Genomic DNA, 24,649 nt, shown 5'->3' on the forward strand with positions numbered 1-24,649 from the left:
AGAGATGAGTAACTTTGCTGTCTACTCTCTTACCCTCTGTCAGTAAGACATCACTTAGAGTTATTTTTCCAAGATTAATGTTTTGTACTGAGTCAACCACATGCTCTTACCTGATTCATCCTTGTGATCAGCAACACGAGTTTGCCAGATGACTTTTAAAGTTAAAAATGTATTCTGTGACCGAGGGATATTTTTATTCTTTGCAAATGTAATTAATCAAACCTATGACCTTTGTTCTTTGTGCTCGAAGCAACTGAATTAACAACTAAGCCAACAGGCATATCATTTGAAAAGGAAGAGGAAAATTTTAAAAACCAAACATTACTTTTTTTTCCTTAAATATAGAAAATAAAAGGAAAATCTAACCCATAAGTTCAACCTAAGATTTTTAAACAGTGGAATTAACAAATGTTCATGTTGGAAATTTTTCAATGGTACAGAAAGTAAAAACAGAAAACTAGCTCTCTCTACCCTAAGCTCTTTCCCTAAAAGGAGCATTACTTTTTGTTGTATATCCTTCCTGAAAAAAAATTTCTATATTTGTATCAATATTTATCAATATATACATTCTTCCTAAAGCTTTATACATTAAAAAAATCATATAAGACACATTTGTCTAATAGCTTGTCTTTGCAGAGATGTTATTTTGAGCAAGGTTTGTAATCTCTGTAACTTTCAATGTACTCATTGGCAGAGAAAAGGAGTGGTATATCTACAGTAATGTATCCAACTGCATAGAAACTTTATGATTCTCTGAGAATTTAGAATTTATTATCTAAATTCATAGAATTTAGAATTTAGAATCTCTGAGATTAGTTAATAAGAAATAACAGATATAAGCAAAATTGAATTTGACTAGTACATGACTTTGACTAAGAACCTCAAATTACCAATCTAAAAAGTTGCATAAAATACTTCAGATATTCAGCGTACTTGATAAAACTTATTTTAATGTATCAGTTTCAACATCTAGGACTTTAGGAATTTCATTGGAGACTCTGTAGAGATTTCAACCTTGTAAGAATAGTTGAATCTTAAAAATAACAGAAATCATAGAGAAACCAGTCTTCTTATTTTAGAATTGAAGTCATACCAATGATGTGAATTAATTTCCCCAGAATAACAAAGTTAGCTAAGAACTCTTCAACTCCTCATCTAGTATTATTCTCTTACCCACACATTCAATAATTGTATATAAATGGAAACTTATATTATGAAAATACTTTTCTTAGCAATATCATATAAACTTAGAAATAGCTTGTTCTGTTGGAACTCTGCCGAGCTCTGTATTTTTTGCCCATTAGACTGCTTTAGGAGAGGTCTAAAATAAGAAACAGCCCTGGCGCTTTAAACTCTGTTTATTTAGAGAAAACATTTTTTCCTCACAGAGTACTGATAACTACCTTGTAATTGGAATATTGAAGAGTTTTTGCCACATGAAGAATAGCCTATTTCGTTTTCCCAGTCCCTCTTAAAAAACTAACTCTACTGAAATATAAACTACATATGATAAAATGCATAGTTTAAGTATATGATTTGATGAGTTTTAACAGATGTATGTACCTAGGTAACTGTCACTGCAACCAGTGGATCCTGAAGATTTCCATCACTTCATTGGTTGTCTTGTATACATTAATTCTCAATCTCTAGTCTGCATCCCTGGCTTTAAGCAGCCACTATTCTATCGTCTGTAACTTTAGGTTTGTCTTTCTTAGAGTTTCATATAAAGAAATGAGCTTTAGGTCCTACTGTCAAATTCTTGTCCTTTCTCAGAAGCCAATTTGGTTATCGCTGTGAAACCTTCCCTGACTTTGAGTTTATTAAAAAAATTGTTCTTTGCAAATGGCATATTCATACAATTTGGTAATAAGTTGTTTTTTTTTCTTTTTCCATCATCACTTATTTAATAGCAGTAAAAAAACAATAAAAAAGACAGGATTAAAAGTAGTTCAAAATTAAATTTATGTCGGATTGCCATAAAATTTTCTGTGTTTTAAATTGCATATTGGGGCGCCTGGGTGGCTCAGTCGGTTAAGCGTCCGACTTCAGCTCAGGTCACGATCTCGCGATCTCACAGTCCGTGAGTTCGAGCCCCGCATCGGGCTCTGGGCTGATGGCTCAGAGCCTGGAGCCTGCTTCCGATTCTGTGTCTCCCTCCCTCTTTGCTCCTCCCCCGTTCATGCTCTCTCTCTCTCTCTCTGTCTCAAAAATAAATAAACATTAAAAATAATAATAATAATAATAAATTGCATATTAAGGTAAACAAAATCATTTACTTTAATTAGGTCTGACAGGAAGATTCAAGAATGTAGTTCTTTGCTTTCAGTCCTGTAAAGTATGTGGATTAATAACAAGTGTTTATTAATATTAATAACTCTCATCTTAGAGGTATGCAAGCCTAATGCTCAAAGAAAAGGGACATAATTTAAGTCTGCATTATATGAATAATTACTATGTACCTAATTAGGCCCGCTCTCACTTTACTTCTGAAATAATTAACTCTTGGGGCGCCTGGGTGGCGCAGTCGGTTAAGCGTCTGACTTCAGCCAGGTCACGATCTCGCGGTCCGTGAGTTTGAGCCCCGCGTCAGGCTCTGGGCTGATGGCTCAGAGCCTGGAGCCTGTTTCCGATTCTGTGTCTCCCTCTCTCTCTGCCCCTCCCCCGTTCATGCTCTGTCTCTCTCTGTCCCAAAAATAAATAAACGTTGAAAAAAAAATTTTTAAGAAATAATTAACTCTTAATCTTTAGCTTTTTATTTAAAATAAGGAGTTTTATCAGATGAGCTTCAAGACTTAACTATAAAACTCTCTGAAATATTGCATATTATAATATCAAGATCTGATCATTTGGGACTGTTATTGGTAAAATATATTGAGTGTTCATTTATTCTTAGGAATAGCAAGAAATTAATTTTTTTGATGTTTTCTTCAAACCCATACTGTTTACCTTTTGTATACTTTAAGATAGTCTCATTGGAACTAGCCCACATAGAAGTTATAAAGATTCTATTAGATGAGGTTGAATGTACCTTAAGAAAAAGATTATTGGATCTCTGTCAAGTGGAATGGTAATCTGTCTTAGTTGGCACCTGAGACTCCAAAAGGAAATATTTGGGAAAGAAACAGTATCTTGAATATTTCACTATTGTGTATTATCCCTAAAGAAGATGATAAGAATGTATTTCATATTTTGTGAAGTATAGCTGGTAATTTGTATAGTATAAGCCCGTTTTCATCTTATTTCCTTTTCTTATACCTTTTCCCATTTCCATCTTCTCATACTTCACCAAACTTAGACTGATTTTTACCTATTAAAGTAATGGATATTTTCTTTAATATCTAGAAGATCCAGAAGGGAAATACTGATTTGGTATAGAACCAATAATGTTGGAGTTTTTTTAGAGTTAACTTCAGAAATTCCTCTAAATTCTGGAGATAATAACTACATTAAAGGAGTTTTCTTTCCATATGAAGTTTATGAAGTGTTTCTTGAATAGAAGTAAAAATTTAATTTTTTTTAATTCTTGACCTGTCTACCTAAGTATGGCATAGAAATTGTAATTGACTTTTATATGTATTAAATATAAGTGTGAAATATGTAGCCTGATTTGTTATGTGATTCTACATATTTTTTATTTCTCACTGAATTTCTCATTTTGAGATAAACATACTTTGTATTAAATTTTGGATTCTTAAGGAAAGGGTTGCCATTGAGTAGTTAGCAAGTCACTTATAACACCCCTGGATTTCTTTCCTCATCTTTAAAATCATGAGATTACATGACTCATAGATTCCTAACCTTTGAATTCTTTAATGATACACTTAAAAAAAAAAAAAAACTAATACACAGTAACATTGATTCTTTTTTGGTATACCATTTCATAAATTTTAATATACACTAGGTTTATCTAACCACCATAATCAGAAAAAGGAACAGTGCTGTTTCTTTGGAGTCACACCCTCTCCTCATTCCATATTCCTTGGCAACCACTGGTCTGTTCTCTATCACTATAGTTTGCTTTTCATTCATTCATTTATTTATTTATTTATTTATTTATTTATTTATTTATTTATTGAAATTTATTGTCAAATTGGTTTCCATACAACACCCAGTGCTCATCCCAAAAGGTGCCCTCCTCAATACCCATCACCCACCCTCTCCTCCCTCCCACCCCCCATCAGCCCTCAGTTTGTTCTCAGTTTTTAAGGGTCTCTTATGCTTTGGCTCTCTCCCACTCTGACCTCTTTTTTTTTGTTTTTTTCTTTCCCCTCCTCCATATAGTTTGCTTTTCAAGAATGTCCTACCAATGGAGTCGTAAAGTGTATAATCTTTTGCGACTGACTTCTTTCACTCAGCATATTGCATTTTGAGATTCATCCAGGTTCTTGCATTTATCAATAATTCATTCTTTTTTATTGCTGAGTAGTAAATCCATTGTATAGATATACCACAATTTGTTTATCCATTAACCAAGAACATTAGAGTAGTTTTCCAGTTTTTGTTAATTATCAGTAAGGCTGCTGTATCTACCTGTTAATAGGTTTTTGTGTGAACATGTTATTCACTTTAGTAAATACTGAAGAGTGTGATTGCTACATCATGTGTTAGAGTATGTTTAACATTATAAGAAACTGCCAAAATCTTTTCCAGAGTGGCTATACCATTTTTCATTCTCATCAGGAATATATGAGAGCTCTGGTTGTTCCACATCCTCTCTGGCTCTTGGTATTGTTAATATATTTTTTAACCAGTCCAACAGATGTATAGTGGTTGATGGCACACATTATTGTTGTCGGAGGTAGGAAAGAAGAAAAATAAGGTAGCACTATCTTAAGGAGAATTTATGAAAGAACTGTGCATGCCCTAGGTACAGAGTTATGTACAGAATGAAGAAGTCTTCTCTACCAGGCAATACAAGGACAGTTTTTAGACATTAAGATGTAATATAACAGGTACAAGCAGTTCTGAAATTTTTCATGCCTACGTTGTTTATTTCAGCTTAAACAAAAAAATGTTACAGCCCACAATCTTATCCATGCTATTTTTATAAAATATTAAGAAAGCTAAACCAGAGTTTGTACTAGTTACAGAATTTCTCAGCAGGTTGCCTGAGTGGCTCCGTTGGTTAAAAGCATCTGACTCTTGATGTCGGCTTAGGTCGTGATCTCACATTTGTGAGTTCAAGCCCCATGTCAGGCTCTGGGCTGACAGCATGGAACCTGCTTGGGATTCTCACTCCTTCTCTCTCTGCCCCTCCACTCCCTCTCTCAAAATAAAATAAACTTAAAAAAAAAAGGAAACTTCAAAAGAAAAAAGTTCTCAGCCACATTACTTTAGTTGATGACGTATGACAGAGGCCATCCTGAATACACAAAATAACTGATAAAACATCCATTAATAATACATGAGCATTCCTATAGTCTGAGCATGTTGAGATGGGTATATAAGGTGAGCCATTTTGTTTAAATAAAAAAGCTGGCTTTGGGGGGAAATACAAACAGTTAATATAACTAACACATGGCAAGATTCTGGAGCAGTTTATTCTTAAAATATCAGTTTATAAATACCAGATAAATACCAGAATGATGGTGAGTGAACAGTAGCTAAGACTTGAGATGGAAGTTTGTGAGGGAGATAGAGTGCTTCGGCATACTACTACTTTTATTAATTTAGATTTGGCTAGGTTTGTTTCAACAGTATTCCCTCGTGCTATCTTTTTTTTTTTTTTCAACGTTTATTTTATTTTTGGGACAGAGAGAGACAGAGCATGAACGGGGGAGGGGCAGAGAGAGAGGGAGACACAGAATCGGAAACAGGCTCCAGGCTCTGAGCCATCAGCCCAGAGCCTGACGCGGGGCTCGAACTCACGGACCGCAAGATCGTGACCTGGCTGAAGTCGGACGCTTAACCGACTGCGCCACCCAGGCGCCTCACGTGCTATCTTTTTTAATGCAATAAGTAACTAGACTTATTCCGTAATCAGCCATCCTGGCTAAGTGCCAGTTAATGAATATTGATCACTGGGCATCAGCTGTGTATAAAATAAAGATCAAAGGTTATATGATCTGAGATCTCATCCAAGTTGGACCATTATATAGTTGTATGGTTGTACACCAGTTGCATCCCCTCTAAGTCTTGTTTTTCTCATTTGTAAAACCTGGAGGATAGACTATATATGCCCTTTCTAGGGTGTTTTGTGAATAAGGCATTTTAATAGCTTGACGAAAGGTCAGTTATGAGCACCTAAGCTCTTCTAATTCTGAACATGAAACCTCTTGTTGGATGTAGATAAAGTCTGAGGAAGCTTTCTTGGGGTTGGGAAGACTCAGGGTCAGCTGTGTTACTATATACCTCCAAATGAAGGAGCCAGTTTAAGGCTGGACCTTAAGTAATCAGGAGCCTTCTAAGGATATGGATTGTTCCTATGTTCTAGAACTCTAATTCTTAATCTTGGAAGCCAACTGCTCAGTTGTGGTTTTAGAGAAAATACTAAAAGCTCCAAAAACAGCGTATCTTTTGCTCTAAACATTGTTGGTGAAATTACCAACAAATTGTTTTTACTCCTCATTCTGGCTCTGGAAAATCTCCTCTCTAGGGACATTTTAACTACATCATATTTTCTGGTGACTTCCAAAGCAGTACACCTGACTAAACTCTTTAATTTTATCACTGTTTTGTCCCTCTTCCTTTGCATAATATCTAGATATTTATGATGTAACCAGTTCCCTGTATTAAATTCCCTTTGTTCAAAATATCTAGTGTGGTTTCTGTTTGTCAGCTAGACTGTGAATGGGATACCCTCTTTTCACACCACACAACAAACTTAGAATACTTTAAATCCAGTCTGCTTAACTACACTTAACTTATATGCCATTGTTGTCCATATTCTAGTTCTATCATTTTATCTTCAGTTCCACAAATTAGATGTAATTATTGTTTCATAGTCATTGTTGGTTTATAATTACCCATATGTTTATCATCTTCTTTGTCCACCATTTCCTCATGCTTTTTAGACCTTCCTTCTAGAATTATTTTGTTTCTTTTTCATCCTGAAGGTATACACTTTAAAAAGATACTTCCCTAGCTTTTCTTAAGATAATATTTGTCTGCAGTGTTCTGCTTTTTTAATGAAATGGTGTAGATTTCCTTTTATTTGATTTGCTTAGGATTTGTTAGGTTTCCTGAATCTGAGATTATATATTTCATCAATTATGGGAAATTCTTAGCCCTTGTTTTTTATTTGAATATTGCATCTCCTATATACTCTCAACTCTTTCATTTTATTAAAAATTTTTTTTAATGTTTATTTATTTTTGAGACAGAGACAGAGCATGAATGGGGGAGGGGCAGAGAGAGAGGGAGACACAGAATCGGAAACAGGCTCCAGGCTCTGAGCCATCAGCCCAGAGCCTGACGCGGGGCTCGAACTCACGAACCGTGAGATTGTGACCTGAGCTGAAGTCGGACGCTCAACCGACTGAGCCACCCAGGCGCCCCTCAACTCTTTCATTTTAGAACTCCAATTAGATGCATTGACAATTTCTTCAAATCCTCTCCATTTCTCCAATATTCTTTTTACCTGTGACCAGCTTGCTCTTTTTCACATATATTGTATTTCTAATTTCTGTTATATAATTTTTAATACTAGAAGTTCTGTTTTGTTAATATTTTACAGTCTCTTGTCCTGGTCATTCTTTTGATATCCTTTGTATTTAGTTTTACCTATTAGATACACTTTTTCACACGTGGTAGAAAATAATGATAATAAGTGAAATTTTTGCCACATTACAGTGTAGTGTTCTCACTAGTGGTGAATTTTTTTCTACCTGAGCTTTGTGATTTCTAATTGTGTGCACATTTTCACTGGAACTTTATCTGTGGGAATTCTTTTAAGTCTGGATTTAAAATGCATTTTCTTAAAAGAAGATTTGCATATTTTTGGTAAGATGCCTAGAAGCATTATCAACCTGAGGCCAATTAAAATAAAGTTAAACTAACTTTTTGGTGGCCACATAGATGATATGATTTCCTGCATCAGGCCTATGTGAGAGCAGTAGGAATTTTTTTTTTTTTAGTGTTTATTTATTCTTGAGAGAGACAGAGCATGAGCAGGGAAAGGGCAGAGCGAGAGAGGGACACAGTCTAAAGCAGGCTCCAGGCTCCAAGCTGTCAGCACAGACACAAGGCTCGAACTCATGAGCTGTGAGATCATGACCTGAGCCGAAGTCAGATGCTTAACCGACTGAGCCACACAAGCGCCCCGAGAGCAGTAGGAATTTTTAAAGAATATCCATTCTCCTTCCCCACAGTCATCCCAAGCCAAAGACAAGTCAACAAATAATTCAGCCATTATGGATGGCACTTTTTGAGCTTTCTGTTTTTAGGTTTCTTCTGATCTGATTGCCCGCTTTGTAGGATTACCTCACAGCCTTTTCCTGAGCTCTTATTAAAATCCAAGTTTTATTCCACCAGGATGATGAAAGCTTAGTAAGTCTCTTTTTATCAGAAAAGCAAAACCATTCTCAGAAAAATAAACCTACAGATGTCATACTTGTATCTGCAGTAGGATTGGGTCACATGCAACATGCACTGCCTTCTTCCTAACCCCCAACTGCAAGTGAGACTGAGAAATTTTGTTTTATTTTCCCCCTTGCCTCTTATTTTAAGCAAGAGAGAAGGAGATTGAAGATGGAGTATGAAGTTAGTCAATCTATAGCCTCAGGTACTTACAGATTGCAAATATTTTCTAACGTTTTAGTTTAAGGTGTTTCATAGCACTTTGAATTTTATAGGTAATTGTTATCCTTTTTTAACTTAATTTTGGTGACATTAGTTTCTTAAGATGTCCATTTAATTTTCAAATTTATTGACAAAATTTATAACATCTGTTATTCATTTAAAGTCCACATTTATCTATAGTAACATTCCCTCATTCATTGATAATATTGGTATGTTCTCCATTTTTCTTCTTTGATCACTTTTCTGAGATTTCCCATATTATCATTATGCCCCCTTCACTCCTCCCTCCCCTCACGCTCACGCACGCTCACGCACGCGCATGCACACACACACACACTTTACTGATCCTTTCTTTTGTGTATTTTATTTTGTTAATCTCTGCTCTGACCTTAATACTTCCTTTCTCCTGTTCTCTTTGGATTTTTTTTTTTTTTAACTAACTTGAGGGGTGCCTGGGTGGCTCAGTTGGTTAAGCCTCCGACTCTTGATTTTGGCTCAGGTCATGATCTCATGGTTCGTGATGAGTTCGAGCCCCACATCGGGCTCTGTGCTGACGGTACACAGGGATCTCTCTCCCCCTCTCTCTCTGCCCCTACCCTGTTTGCTCTCTCTCTCTCAAAATAAATAAATAAACTGAAAAAAAAAATAACTTGACAGATGCTTAGCATCTTAAATTTATTCTCTTTTCTAATATATGTGTTCAGGGCTTATGAATAATCCTCTCAGTATTGCTTAGTTGCATCATAGAAGTTTCCATATGTAAATTTTTAAATTTATTTTCATTGACATATAATTTACATGTAACATTTTGTAAGTTTAAGGGATACAGCATGTTGGTTTGATACATTATATATTGTAATATTATTATCACCCTAGCATTAGCTGACACCTTTATCAAGTCACATCATTATCATCTTTTATGTGGTGGGAACAATTAAAATCTAGTCTCTGCTGTGCATTGGATCTCCAGGACCTATTTACCAGTTCCACGTTTGTACCCTTAAAGACATGTCCTCAATTTTCACACCCTCCAGCATCTTGTAACCACAATTCTACTTTCTGTTTTGTCACATCTTGGCTTCTTTAGATTCCATATAGAAGAGATAATATACATATTATCTGTCTTACCCCATTCAGCATTATGTCCTCAAGGTCCATCCATGTTGTCATAAATAGCTGAATAATACATATTCCATTGTGTGTGTGTATAAATACAAACACACACACCCTGTGTCTTCTTTATCCATACTACTATTGATGGATCCTTAGGGTTTTTTTTTTCCCATATCTTGGCTATTTTGAGTGTAATTTCCTTTAAATATATACCCAGGAGTGGGATTACTGAATCATATGGTAGTTCTATTTTTAATTTTTTGTGGAACCTTCATACTTTTTCATAATGGCTGTACCAATTTACATTCCCACCACCAGTGTACAAGGGTTCCTGTATCTCCATAGCCTTGAGGACACTCATTACCTCTTGTCTTCTTGATGATTGAATGCTTTCTTCCGGGGGGGGGGGGGGGGGGGAATTTAGTTCCTCTACCCACTTTTTAATCAGATTTTTCTCCTTTTTACTATTGCATTGTGTGGGTTCTTTATGTATTTTGGATATGAACCCTAATTTGCAAACATTTTCTCCCATTCTGTATGTTGCTTTTCATTTTGTTAATTGTTTTTTGCTGTGCAGAAACTTTTTAGTTTGATGTGGATTGAAGTTATTTTTGCTTTTGTTGCTTGTGCTTTTGGTGTTATATCCAAAAAACTATTGTCATGGCTATTGTTGAAGGCTCTTTCCTACATTTTCTTCTAAGAGTTTTATGGTATCAGGTCTTATGTTTAAGTCTTTGATTCTCTTTGGGTTACCAAGATTTGTCTGCCTATTACTGGATGCTAATGTGGATAAGATGGCTCCCAGGTCCTTTGGCCTATGATGCTAGATACCACAAATTCCACATAGATGGATGTGTAATTTATTGTTACAAAAGAAAGACAAAAAGGAGGAACATCTGTGACACCATGATGCCGATACCACCTAAAGTTTTTAATGAGTTTGAAATATTTTTTCTTTTTCTTTTTCTTTTTCTTTCTTTTTTTTCTTGAGAAAGAGACTGCACCTACAAGTAGGGGAGGGGCAGAGGCAGAGGGAAAGGGAGAGAGAGAATCTCAAGCAGGCTTCATGCTCAGCGTGGAGCCCCACATGGGACTTGATCCCACGACCATGAGGTAATGAACTGAGCCGAAATCAAGAGTTGGATACTTAACCAACTGCACCATCCAGACACCCCTGAAATATTTTCTCATTTTCATTATGTCTTTGTGGTCTCATGAACTGGTTAAAAGTGCATTTCTTGGGGTACCTGGCTGCACACACACTCTCTTAAAAAAATGTGAGGGGTGCCTGAGTGGCTCAGGCGGTTAAGCATCCGACTCTTGACTTTAGCTCAGGTCATGATTTCCGGGTTTGGGAGATCTAGCACCACGCCAGGCTCTACGTGGAGCCTCCTTGGGATTTTCTTTCCCCTTTTCTGTCTGCCCCTCTCCTGCTTGCATGTGGTCTCTCTCAAAAGTAAATAAATAATTTTTTAAAGTGTTGTTTCTTATTAAACATGAGGACTTCCCAGTTATCCTTTATTTATTGCTTTTTTTTTAAATTTTACTGTAGTGCCTTGTGCTGATACTTGTTTTATGTTCTGTGTGTGCCAAAAAAATAATGCACATTCTCCAGTTGTTGCGTGTTATCCTTAGTATGTTTATAGGTTAAGCATTTAGTTGTAGTGTTAAAATCTGCATCCTTACTGGATTTGTGTCTGCTTATTCTATTAATTACTAAAAACACTGTTAATATTTAATGGAATGTGAAATTGCTGTTTTCTTTTGAATTCTGTCAGTTTTACTTTCTTTTGTGTCCATGTTATTGAGCACCCACTAATTAGGATTGATTGGTCTTTATGATGAATTGAACCTTTTATCATTGTGAAATGACATTCTTATCTCCAATTATTTTTGTGCCTGAAAAGTATCTTTTGTCTGTTGTAAGTATAGTTTGGGGGTTGGGATTATTGATTGAATATTTTTTTCTAGTCTTTTACTTTCAACTTTTCTGTATTACTATGTTTTAGATATGTCTCTTGTAAATAATACATATAGTTGAGTTTAATTTTACTCATTTTTACCTAGACAAATCTTTTAATCAGTCTAAAGTCTTTGTCTTTTACCTAGATCATTTGGTCCATTATATTTAAATAATTACTGATATATTTGGGTTTATATTTTGTGCTTTCAGTGTTTCTTCTTTCTTGCCATTTTTATAGTATTTTGAAACATGAGTCAAATATTTTGGAAATTTTAGTTAATTTAGACAGTACAAAATGCATTCTTATCAGAGACTGTAGAGTTAATCACTGTTCTTTCCCATCTCCATACAATTCAAAGGCCTTAAATGCCTAGTTTTTTATTCTAGCTTCTTGAAACCTTTACATGACTTTATTATTGATTGATATATAGTGGTCATTTAAGGTTTCTCGCAGTAAACCATTTTCTGTGCTCTTCATTCCTTATTTTTCTTTTGATATACCTATTTCTAATCACTTTTAGAGTTTTCTTTTTAAGAGTTTATAGTTGTGACATTCTTTCCATCTTGGTAGTCTTTAATTTTTTTCATTATTCTTGAAAGGTATTTTCACTGAGTTTGCAATATAAGCTTGATAATTGTATCTTGTAAGGAAACTGTCATTCTGTCTTCTAGCTTTCATTACTATTTTTGAAAAGTCTGTTGTTAATCTACAGTATCTCCTTAAAAGTACCCTTTCCTTGGCTGCTCTTAAGATTCTCTCTTTGTCTTTGATTTTTTGAAGTTTTACCATGATGTGTCCATGTGTGGACTCTTCCTCTGTATATTTCTGTCTGAAGTTGATTGAATAGCTTGAATTTATGGATTGATATTTTTATAAGTTCTGAAAAATTTGTCATTATCTGTTCACATAATGTCTTTGAATCATTTTTCTTTTTTGCTCCTGAAACACAGATTTAGATTTTTTTTTTTTGCTCTCTGTGTCTTTTAATCTTTCATTTTGTATTCCCCCCACCTCATTTTTAAACTTCCTTATTTTTCATGAGTAATCTGCTATTTTTCTGTATCTAATTTGGTGTTAAACTCATCCATTAAAATAGCTAAGTATAAGTCCCAGCACTGAAGATGTTTGTAGTCTCAGAGGGAAAACAGACATGAAAATAGATTATTGTAACACTATATTTTATATATATATATATATATACACACACACACACACACACACATACATATACACATTCACACACACACACACACACACACATATATATATATATATGGGAAGAAGGTATGCTTTGAAAACATATTAAAAAGGGGATCAGATTGGGGGATGGTTAGCAAAGAAAAAAGTAATGCCTAAGCTGAGTTAACAGTAGTATGGGGGAAGTCAAGTGCATTGCATTCTGGGATGATAGAGATTTTTTTTTTTTAAGTGAACATAGAGTTTGATGAAAAACAGTAATGGAAAGTTAACTTAGACCTAGTCAGCATACAGCCTTTAATGCCTAGCTCTGAAGGTGGGGCTTTATTTGGGACCTCTCTGATTCTACTATGTAAACATTATATTAAAGCCTTCTTAGTGAATTTGTATAACATATAGTTGGTTGGTTTTTTTTTTAATTTTTTAATGCTTTTATTTATTTTTGAGAGAGAGCCCAACAGAGCGCAAACAGGGGAGGGGCAGAGGGAGAGGGAGACACAGAATCCAAAGCAGGCTCCAGGCTCTGAGCTATCTACTTAAGAATAGATTCAAGGGCGCCTGGGTGGCTCAGTTGGTGAAGCATCAGACTTCGGCTCAGGTCATCATGATCTCACAGCTTGTGAGTTTGAGCCCTGCATCAGGCTCTGTGCTGACAGCTCAGAGCCCGGAACCTGCTTTGGATTCTGTGTATCTGTCTCTCTCTGCCCCTCCCCAGCCCTCTCTCTCAAAAATAAACATTTTATTTTAAAAAAAAAAAATTCAACATTTGCTGTTCTTAGAGTGGAAAAATAATTTCATCTTACAAAATTTTTAAAAATTGCCTTTTTTGAAAGAAGAGAACATTAATGGGGAATTCTAGTAAGCGCTGTTTTGAAATGTTTTTTTTTTATTTATTTTTTTATATTTATTTATTTTTGATAGACAGAGACAGAGCACAAGTGGAGGAAGGGCAGAGAGAGAAGGAGACACAGAATCCGAAGCAGGCTCCAGGCTCTGAGCTGTCAGCACAGAGCCTTACGCGGGGCCTGAACTCACAATTCATAAACCACAAGATCGTGACCTGAGCCGAAGTCGGACGCTCAACCACCTGAACCACCCAGACGCCCCTGTTTTGAAATGTGTTTTATGTGAAGAAAAGTGTTTAGCAGATATACTGGCAACCATATGTTTTATAATGCTGCAATTTACCATAACCTGTAAAAAAGAAAACTGGAGAGAAGAAAAGTAGCTCATTAAAAGGAAAAATAGATGGGGCGCCTGGGTGGTTCAGTTGGTTGAGCATCCAGCTCTTGGATTCTTGGTTTCAGCGCAGGTCTTGATCTCGGGGTTTGTGCTGACAGTCTGGAGCCTACTTAGAATTCTCTCTGTCCCCTTCACTCTCCCCCACTCATGCTCACTCACTCTCCCTCAAAATAAATAAAAACTTTAAAAACAAACAAACAAACAAAAGGAAAAACCAGGCTCTGTGCTGACAGCTCAGAGCGTGGAGCCTGCTTTGGATTCTGTTTCCCTCTCTCTCCTCCCCTCCCCTGCTCATGTTCTGTCTGTCTCTGTCTCTCAAAAATAAATAAATGTTAAAAAAATTTTTTTTTAAAAAGGGGCATCCGGGTGGCTCATTCGGTTAAGCATCCAACTTGGGCTCAGGTCATGAATTCGCAGTTTGTGAGTTCGAGCCCCACATCAGGCTCTGTGCTGACAGCTCAGAGCCTGGAGCCTGCTTCGGATTCTGTGTCTCCCTCTCTCTCTGCTCCTCCCCTGCTCATGCTCTATCTCTCTGTCTCTCAAAAATAAATAAATGTTAAAAAAAAAATTTTTTTTTAAGAAAAAAGGAAAAATAGGTGAAATCTGAGGAGGACAGAAAAGTGTTTCTCTAACTTCTAAAGGAGTAAAAAATGGGCTTTATAAAACAAGACCTATCTAAGGTTAAATTTCTGCCTTGGCATACACTTTTTGACTTTTGCAAATTACTTGAATTAAGTTTTGGTTGTTTTTATTTGTAAAGTGAGGTTATATTACAAAACTTTGTGAATTCCTTTGAAGATTAAATAAGCAGAAATACCAGCTACTTAACTGTGCCCTGACATGTAATTTTATTGAGCCCTAAACATTGGCCTAAGCACTGTACAGGCTTTATCTTCACAATAACCCCCAATTTGTGGCTGAGGAAACTGCAACACAGAGATGTAAATGTATGACCCAGACCACACCAGTAAGCAGTAGCCACAGGATTTTAACCCAGGCATTCGGACCTCCAGAGCCCAGACTCCTAATCATTATATTATTTCTTATGTTCTTCTAATCCTTATTAAAACTGACAATACTTTTCTATAAAATAGTGTTAGATATTATAATACTGTTACAAATTCATAGACTGTTAAAATCAATGGATCATTCACTGCCTTAGTACAACCTATTTTAATATGCAATAATTTCTCATACAGCATCCTTTACAGATTATAATCTAGCTTCTGTATAAATGCCTCCAGAGACAAGGATTTTATTGCATTTTAAAACATTTTTTTTTTCAACGTTTTTTTATTTTATTTTTGGGACAGAGAGAGACAGAGCATGAACGGGGGAGGGGCAGAGAGAGAGGGAGACACAGAATTGGAAGCAGGCTCCAGGCTCTGAGCCATCAGCCCAGAGCCCGACGCGGGGCTCGAACTCACGGACCGCGAGATCGTGACCTGGCTGAAGTCGGACGCTTAACCGACTGCGCCACCCAGGCGCCCCAAGATTTTATTGCATTTTAATGGAACTATTTCATTGTTAAATAATTCAAAATGTAAAGAATTTCTTTATATTCTGTGATAAAATTTTTGCCCTCACTACCTTTACCCATTTGTTCTAATTCTCTTGCCCTAATTCTCTATAAGTGGACAGTTTCTTTCATAGATATTTAACAAGAATCCTTTCTCTTTCTCATCCTAAACTAAACACCATCACCTATTTTACAGATAACACATTTCCACACTTTTCTCAACTGAGAGCCTTCTGTGAATGCATCCCAGTTCTTTTTTAAAATGTGCTTACTATAAATTAACTTTGTATGCCACATTTTATGTGGTTATGATTTCAAGAGTTGTTTATCATTTATGTTAAGAAAAGTTTAAAAAAACAAAGAAAACCTAATTATTCACGATCTGAATACACCTAACTGTTCAGTCGTTACTAATGTGAATTTCATTTGTGGCCTCAACAGGAGATATGCTTATACTTCATACAATGAGTATGACTAGCTAATGTTTATTGAATATCATGCACCATGCCCTTTTCTAAGCTCTGTACATGTAACTTATTCAGTCATAATAATCCTGTGAGCTTGATGCTATTTTTACTTTTTTAACAGTAAGGATAGTGAGGCACAGAGCTGTTAAGTAACTTACCTTCTATGACCTGGTTTGTACTGAATCTCAGTTCCAAAACTAAGATTCAAACCTGGGTACTCTTAACTACTATTATATATATGTGTGTGTATGTCTTAGTTTAGGCTGCTTCAACAAAATACCATAGATGGGGTGACTTAAATAACAGACATTTGTTTTTCACAGTTCTCGAGGCTGGGAACACTGAGATCAAAGTGCCAGCAGGGGCAAAGTTCTAGTAATGGCCCTCTGCCTGGTTTGTAGGCAACATCTTTTCTCTGCATCCTTACATGACAGAGAAAGAGCATCCTAATGATCTAATTACCTCCCAGAGGGCTCACCCCCAATACCATCACACTAGGGCTTCAACACATGCATTTTTGGGGACACATAAATATTCTGTCCATAGCAATATGTTAAGTAGTTCTTTTGTGAGCCTAATCTGAAAAGTTGTCTATACTTAATATCAGTTTTTTATAAGAATATGTCCTCTACAAAATCACCTTTTGGAGCAGCTCATTTATAATGCAAGAAATTCAGTTACAGTAGAAACCTTTCTTGAATTTGAATCTCAGTTCAATAATTGTGCAACTTTGCCTATTTCCTGATGTGTAAAATGTGGATAATATCTGTCTCAAGTTATTTTAAATTTAAGATTAATATGCATACATATATGTATTTGTGTGTGTGTAATTATACTGTCATATATGTAAGTATGCACACAGGCAGAACCTAGCATAGTTGTTTACAATGTTTTTAAATGGCAAAAAAGCAGCTTAGCGCAGGAATTATTAAGGTAGACTTTGGTATGGAAGTAACTTACTAGATATATGACCTTGGGCCAGTTTCTTAACTACTCTGTACCCTAGTTTTTTTTGTTGTTTGTTTGTTTGTTTCTGAAATATGGGTACAATGCTCATTACAGGGCTATTTATGAGGATGGATGAGTTTATAGAGCACTTACATAAGGACGTACACTTTGTAACATAGTATATAAATGATAAAATTGTATTTTATGTCGTTATTTAGTATAGCACCTGTATTTTTTCAAGTCAGTTAACAAATTATGTTGAAATGTTTTTAAACTAATGAATTTTTTGAAGGAATGTAAAGCCAAATATAAAACGTACTCATTAAAATCAGTTGGTCACACCATCTTTTATTGCAGAGGAGAGAAGGGAACCCTGAAGCACAAAGGTTAAGTAACTTGCAGTTTAGACAGTTTTCCAGTGGTTGCCAATACTTATAACTAAATCAGGTCTAGTACTCTCGTCTTCTAGCTTATTTTTTTTATGACAAGAGACCTAGGGCAGATAAAACACAAAATAATGAACTTCAACGTGATGAATTTTAGTATTCATGATGTATTATTAGTATTTCAATGATAATGGATTATTCAAAATAATGAGAAGGTTCTCGCTGAAGTTTTTGTTTTTGTTTTAAAATAGAAGCACTACGTATGCTTTATGAGAAGCCATGGACTTGAATTTTTGGATATCCCCCTACCAGCAGTGTGGTATCAGTCAGTATCTTTGAAACATTTTCCATTGTGACTGAACATCCTCCTAATAGTAATAGAAAACAAAATGTGAAGTCCTTTATATATGTGCTTATTAGATTATTACTATAAAGAATGCTGGCATTATATTTGAAGTATCCTTAGTTCTACTTAAAAAGAATTACTTTAGAGGAATTTGTATAATGTTTAAATGTGCTTTGCTCTCTAGTCAGGTAATGAGTAGAGATTTAGTTTAATTGTTGAATATTTTGAATAGATTAGTCAAATTAATTTAATTTAAACATAATAGTGTTGAGAAAACTTGGGGCGATGCTCTAATTCAGTTTCAGACTCAGTATATCCCTGGCAGATGATCCTGCAACTCTACTTGAACATTTTCTTGGCTTGTAGTCTTACATTATCTGTAAGTATAAAGAGATTCCATTTAGGTGACATTAAGCTCATCTCAAACCCTGTAATTCTTTATTCTTTGAGAATATTAACATTCATTTTTAAACAGCAATTTGTCCTAGTAATTTTGACATAACTATTTAATTTACAGATTGCCCAAGGACTCCAGATACCCCTAGCAGTGACCCTCGATGTTCCACTAGTAATAATAGATTGATGGCTTTACAAAAACAATTGGATATAGAACTTAAAGTAAAACAAGGTGCAGAGAACATGATACAGATGTATTCAAATGGCTCTTCAAAGGTAAGTACTATAAATTATAAATGTAAACCTATACAGTCAATCCTCATGATTTGTAGGTTCCATATGTGTGAATTCACCCACCTGATAAAATTTATTTGTGACCCCAGCATCAGTACTTTCGGCACCTTCACAGTCATTTGTGAACATGCACAGAGGGATGAAAAATGTGATCGTCTGATGTGCATGCTCACAGCTGAGGTCAAACAAGGTGCTTGGCCTTCTTCTGTAAGCTCTTACACTGTAAACAGGTATCCTTTTCACGGTCTGTGTAGTGCCACAGTTTTTGCATTTTTGTGCTTACTGTGCTTTTGCTGTTTAAACACTGTTTTTTGATTTCTAAGACCAATTTAGCCTCCAAATTTGAAAGTATTCACAATAAAATAAGTTGGAAACAAATAGTTTTTAAAGTAATATTTTTAAAATTGCTTACTCCTACCAAAATCAATCAAGAAAAAATTTACTTATGTGAGTAAAGGACCATCCATATTTGCAACTTTTCTGTGAATCTGAAATTGTTCTAAGACAAAAAGTTTACTTTTAAAAATTTAGGCTCTAATGAGTTTTCTATCACTCTATCATGGGTTTTTAGGAAAGGACAAATGAAAAGACAGGACATTCTAGCAGTACTGATTGGACTAGACCTCTGAGTTCTTGGGGAATCTGGTATGGGCATGTAACTCCTCACTGAGAATCATTTTTATGGGGAACAGTTGTTACTAATGAGAATGTGTCCTTGTTCTGAGGTATAAGGTAGAAGAGAAAATGTTGGGAACCACTGAACCAGATTATTGTAAAGGTTCTTTCCAATCTAAGGTTCTATAATTTTATAATTTCCAAAAAGTCTTAGAAAGGTGGACTTATTATAAAATCTACATTGGTATTCTTAACTAAATTATTTTAAAGATCTTGCCTCTGAAAATTAATGTTTCTTTAATATTTATAGGTATTTCTTAAGTAATTTCAGAATTAAAGTTATTTGTGTTTGGGGAGGTTTTTGTGTGTGTGTTTTCGTTTAAGAATTTAAAATTGGGGAGGAGCAGGGGTGGAATTTTTTACTTGGAGTTATGCACCCTACCTACCCACCCAAAGAAATCTGGGAAGATGCTGAAAAGAGAGAAATGTGCATATGTTAATAAGTAAGATTTTTTAAGCCTAGTAATTAAAATTAGATTATATGCCATATTTCAAATAAATTTTTATCTTTAGAGAAATACAATTTTTTTCTATTTGATATATAATACATGATAGCATGTTGTTTTTTCTGTGTTTTTATTTTTAGTATTGACCTTTAGTTTTAAGCATTTTTCATTTTTATCAATTTGGACTTTTTTGTTTTAAGGCAGTAGTGTTCTTGGAGTTGTGAGTGCATGGGTATATTTAAATTTATCGAGCTACCACCCTCTAGAATAAGATTTTTAAATATACAGTTGATGGATTAGATTGAGATGTTTATGAACCCTTTGAAGTTAAAGGAAAATGGAGTGTGAATGAATGGCTGAATGAGAAGGCCATAGGTTTCACTATTCTTAAAGTGGTCTGTAATTGCCCATTCCACCCCCAAATTGAACAGGTTTATGGACATATTAAAAGTAAAACAAATAGATAACTTATGATAAATACAGGTCCAAAATGAACAGAACTATGAGCATCCTGCTAAAACAAAAGATTATTTTCCAATAGCCTTTTATTTTTAATTAGGAGATTTGTTAATTAGGGAAGGGGTCAGGTGGAGGTCCAGAGCATATAACAGCTTCTGTAGTCTCTGACGTAGACCTGCCAGTTATTTCTGTCTAGATTTGGTCTTAGCTGTTTTCCTTTCTCATCTTTAAACCTCTCAAAAGGTCAAAGTATATCTCTACGAGATTAGGGAAAATTGTAAATTGAAGTTATGTGGAATATTTAATTAATTTATTAAGGTCTTAACAGCTGGGCTCTGGAGTATGAATGTAATAAAATTATGCCTTATAATAGGTACTTAACAGGTAATATTCCACTTGAAAAGCCCTACTGTCCAAAAAGGAGATATCACCTGTAAATAATTATATAATAGTGATTTGTCCAAGTTACTTTAGAAACAGTGGGTAAGGATCACTTAACTACCAGAAGAAATCATTAAAGTCTTAGCATGGGATTTTAAGGATGATTTGGAGTTTAAAAGGGAATTACTTTCTAGGGAAGATGATGGGTAAACCCAGCAGATAGAGTAAGGAACTGTTGAATAGCATGGCTTATTCTAAGAAATAGAAGTGCTTTTGTATGGCTGTAGCAGAAACTCTTAACCTATTTCTTTCCCAACATATCTGAGGTAGATAGAATATTAGCTCTAGCAGTCATTTTCAGTGGAAGGCCATGCCCTCTTGGAAAAACAAATCTCAATCTCCAGAAAAGCACATTTATTTTGGGGAAAAGTCTTTCAAGTGATTCCAAGAAGACTTTTTTTCCTTTCACTGATAGGGCTTTAAGTGAGTGAGGCGTAGTGAGAGGTGTAGCATAATTGAAAGACAAACTAGATTATAAAGTACTTTGGACAAAATTAAGCAGTTGAGATTCTATCTTATAAGATATATGGAGCTGCTGAAAGACTTCTAGACAGTAAATACATGATCAGATTTAAAGTTAAGAAAGTTCACATTCATCTTTCTCAGACTTGAAGAATTAATTAGAGAAGGGTCCAGTATATAGACAGCAAGTTTAAGTAGGCTTCTGTAGGGGTCCAGGTTAAACATGCTTCATTCCTCTTGTAACAGCAGTAAAAGCAAAGAAGACAGAATGAAGCTGTTTGGGTAGAATAAATATGTGGTGTCTGGCTATAAGGAAGAAAGCAGAGTCAAAGATGATTTTTAGATTGGTTATGTGGGCACATTGGTGGATGGTGGTGCCCTTCATAAGTATAGGTAATTCACAATGGGGAGCAAATTTAGGGACAGGGATAATGAATTTATTTTGGTGGTAAAAATCATCTTGAAGACTCTGGTTATTGAATTCTGTATGACAAAATTGCCACACTAGTACACATTATAGCCAGAGTTGTCCTTTAAAAGCCAAGTCATGTATTTTCACACTCTTGGTTCAAAAGCTTCCATTGGCTTTCTAGCATGCTTAGAACAAAATCCAGAGTCCTTATTGTGGCTCTGCGAGTTCATACATGATTTACCCTAGATACCTTCTGATCTTCTCTAAAACACTTTCATTCTCTCTCATTACAAGCTATATTGGCTTCTTTGCTATCTCTTGAACATACCAAGCACACTCTTACCTCAGAGGCCTTGCATTTACTGTGTCTCTACCTAGATTTCTCTTCTCCCAAATGCTTTCATCTCTCACTCCATTACAGTTTCTGGTAGATGCTAACACTTCAGTGAGCTCTTTACTACTATCCTATGTAAAATAGCAGTCCTTTGGGGGCACCTGGGTGGCTCAGTTGGTTAAGGTCAGACTTGATTTTGGCTCAGGTCATGATCTCACAGTTGTGAGATCAAGCCAAACATCAGACTCTACACTGTGCGTGGAGCCTAAGATTCTCTCTCTTCCTTCTGCCTCTCTCTCTCTCTGTCTCTGTCTCTAAAAAAAAAAATATATATATATATATATATACATATATATATATATGCATATATATGTATATATGGCAGCCTCCATCTCTCCTATCTCTTTCCCTGCTTTACTACTACCATAGTTTACATCTTTATAATCTTTATCAACATTAAAATGTAAATTTCATGACTCTAAGTAACTCCATTGGTTTTCAGAATAATATGAGGGCTTTGATAAGACATGTTGAAGAGATGTTTTCCACTGATGTTTTCAGACGGCAAATGAACTATTTATTAAAATATGGGGTTCTTTTTAACCTTTTAAAATGTATCCAGGTATTTTCAGACATTTTTCTCATTTGAAAATACCTGACCTTATATCCAGGCCTCACTCCCCTAAGTGTCCAGTCTTGATATAGTCCAGACTCATCTGTATTAACAGCCCATAAAACCTTTCTGGATTCCCTCAGTGAAAATTGATGCCATCTTCCTTTGAATTTACTTTGACTACTTTAAACATTCTGATACATACAATAATTATCTGTATCTGTTCAATTAAACTATAGGTTTTATAGGGTACCATCCTGATTAATCTTTGTATTTTCACTGGATGTAACATTTAGTACATGCAAAATAAGCCATCAATATGTGATGGAAAAATAAGGATAATTATTGGTTTACTTATTTCTGAAATCTGTGTGATGGAGTATATTTGTTATAATGTCCCACTATGACATGCAAAACAATATTTGTTTTATAAAATAAATTATATAATTTGAAAATATTACAAATTTTTTAACTTATGATTAAAATATATTATACATTTGAAATATAACTATCAGACATTATAGAGTGCTAATTACTAATATAAACCATGTAACATTGTTCTTTTTAGTTCAAAATTAGTCAGATATTGGCATTTTCATATGATTCAACCTAACAAACATAAAAATCTTTCCAAAGCCTTAATTAACATAAAAGCCAGTATTTCTCTAATGCCTAAACCAATTCTTATACTTTGGACCTACCTTGTCTCTTGCCTTGAATATATATTAGGTGCTCGGTAAAAATCCATTGAATGCCTAGAAGCATAAAACTGACATTAAAAATTTATTGAATGCTGGAAAGCATAAGACTGACGTGTAGTAACTATAAATCGCCTGTGACAGGTAATATCCAGTGTCAGTTTTAAAAGCCTTCATCATACTTTGACATCTGTGCAGATCTTCCAAAAGTCTGGGAAAATTCAGTTACTTTTAAAATGAACTAAAAATGCTCTTCTTTACATGTTGAATTGAAATAAAGTATTTCCAAAGAAGTAAATGACTTCTGTCTTCTCATATACTGATTAAATAATAAAAGGAGTAGCTCAATTGAAAAGCATAGCATTAAATAGTTTGTTAATAGTTATTCATTTATATTAGGATTTCATTGAAATAAGATAATCATTTTTATTGCTCTAAAAGGGGACATTTTTAATGCCAATCATGTGCTAGGCAATATGATTTTAGTTTTATCTAGTGCTTACAAAAGCTTCATATTTTGAAGAATGGTATCCCCATTTGTGTAATTTATGTAAGAAACCTAAATCTTGCAGAAGATAGGTTAACAAGCCCAGGTTTAAAAGGACAGTAAGATTTGGGGCCCAGTCTATCTGATTGCAAAACATATTTACCCCACTAAATTAGGAGCTTTGGAATACTAAGTTTTTTTCTTACTCCAATAAGTTCTCAAAGGAATAGAAAAGCTGTTTCAAATCTTCAGTTTTTCTGATGTACTTAATAGTGGAAAGGAGGAGGAATTAAAATAAAAGTATTTTCATTTTAAATTTGAAGGGTGAATAGGTATATTCATAAAAGCATATAATTAGTCATAGCCAAGCAGCAAACTCAAGCAAGTATCTTTAATGGTAAAGGATAATTAACAAATGCAGTGTGTGTGTGTGCGTGTGTGTATGTGTGTACACTTCATGGTGTAAAATGATATTTAAGAGACTTAGTAGATTATTTGGCTCAACTCCTTGGTGTGAAATCTAAATATTTAATAAAGAATGAAATCTGACTAGAGATCTTCCTTAAATTGACTGGCCTTAGGAGCAGGAAAGAAATGGAAGAAGAATTCATAAATTTGCAAATTCTTTTTCTCCCACTGTATATTAACCTTGCTTGGTGTTTAACGTAAAATATGTTCACTTTCTTTTTTTTCCCCTTATATAATAGCAATATTATCTTTCCCACCCCACATCTCCTTCCTCCTCTTTTATTCAGTGTCATAATAGAGACTGTGTGTGTGTTTCTGTTGAAATGATGCTGCACATCTGATGCTTGTCTCTTAGCTTCTAGTCTTGAACTCTTCTAGAGAATATAGGTTGATTGTATCCTATTTTATTTGCAAATCAGTACTGACTGCCATAGTGATAAAACTAGAGATGCTTAAATAGTAAGCAACAATTGGCTTTTCTTTTGAATAAGTACTTTCTAACTTGATGCATAGTTTTATCATTTTTTTGTGGATTGAAGCCTA

At 34.8% G+C, this 24,649-nt stretch overlaps 1 protein-coding gene across 2 annotated transcripts in view; it reads left to right on the forward strand.

The window, feature by feature from the left end:
- Positions 1–24,649, forward strand: part of PKN2 (protein kinase N2) — a 130,434-nt gene that overhangs the window by 49,658 nt on the left and 56,127 nt on the right. For both annotated transcript variants that reach the window (XM_045478172.1, XM_045478171.1), the window contains exon 3: positions 18,439–18,593. In XM_045478172.1, coding sequence (XP_045334128.1) covers positions 18,439–18,593 — 155 coding nt within the window. The remainder of the gene's footprint in view (positions 1–18,438; positions 18,594–24,649) is intronic.

The sequence above is a fragment of the Leopardus geoffroyi genome, chromosome C1 (genome assembly GCF_018350155.1).
Source record: "Leopardus geoffroyi isolate Oge1 chromosome C1, O.geoffroyi_Oge1_pat1.0, whole genome shotgun sequence".
Classification (NCBI taxonomy): Eukaryota; Metazoa; Chordata; class Mammalia; order Carnivora; family Felidae; genus Leopardus; species Leopardus geoffroyi.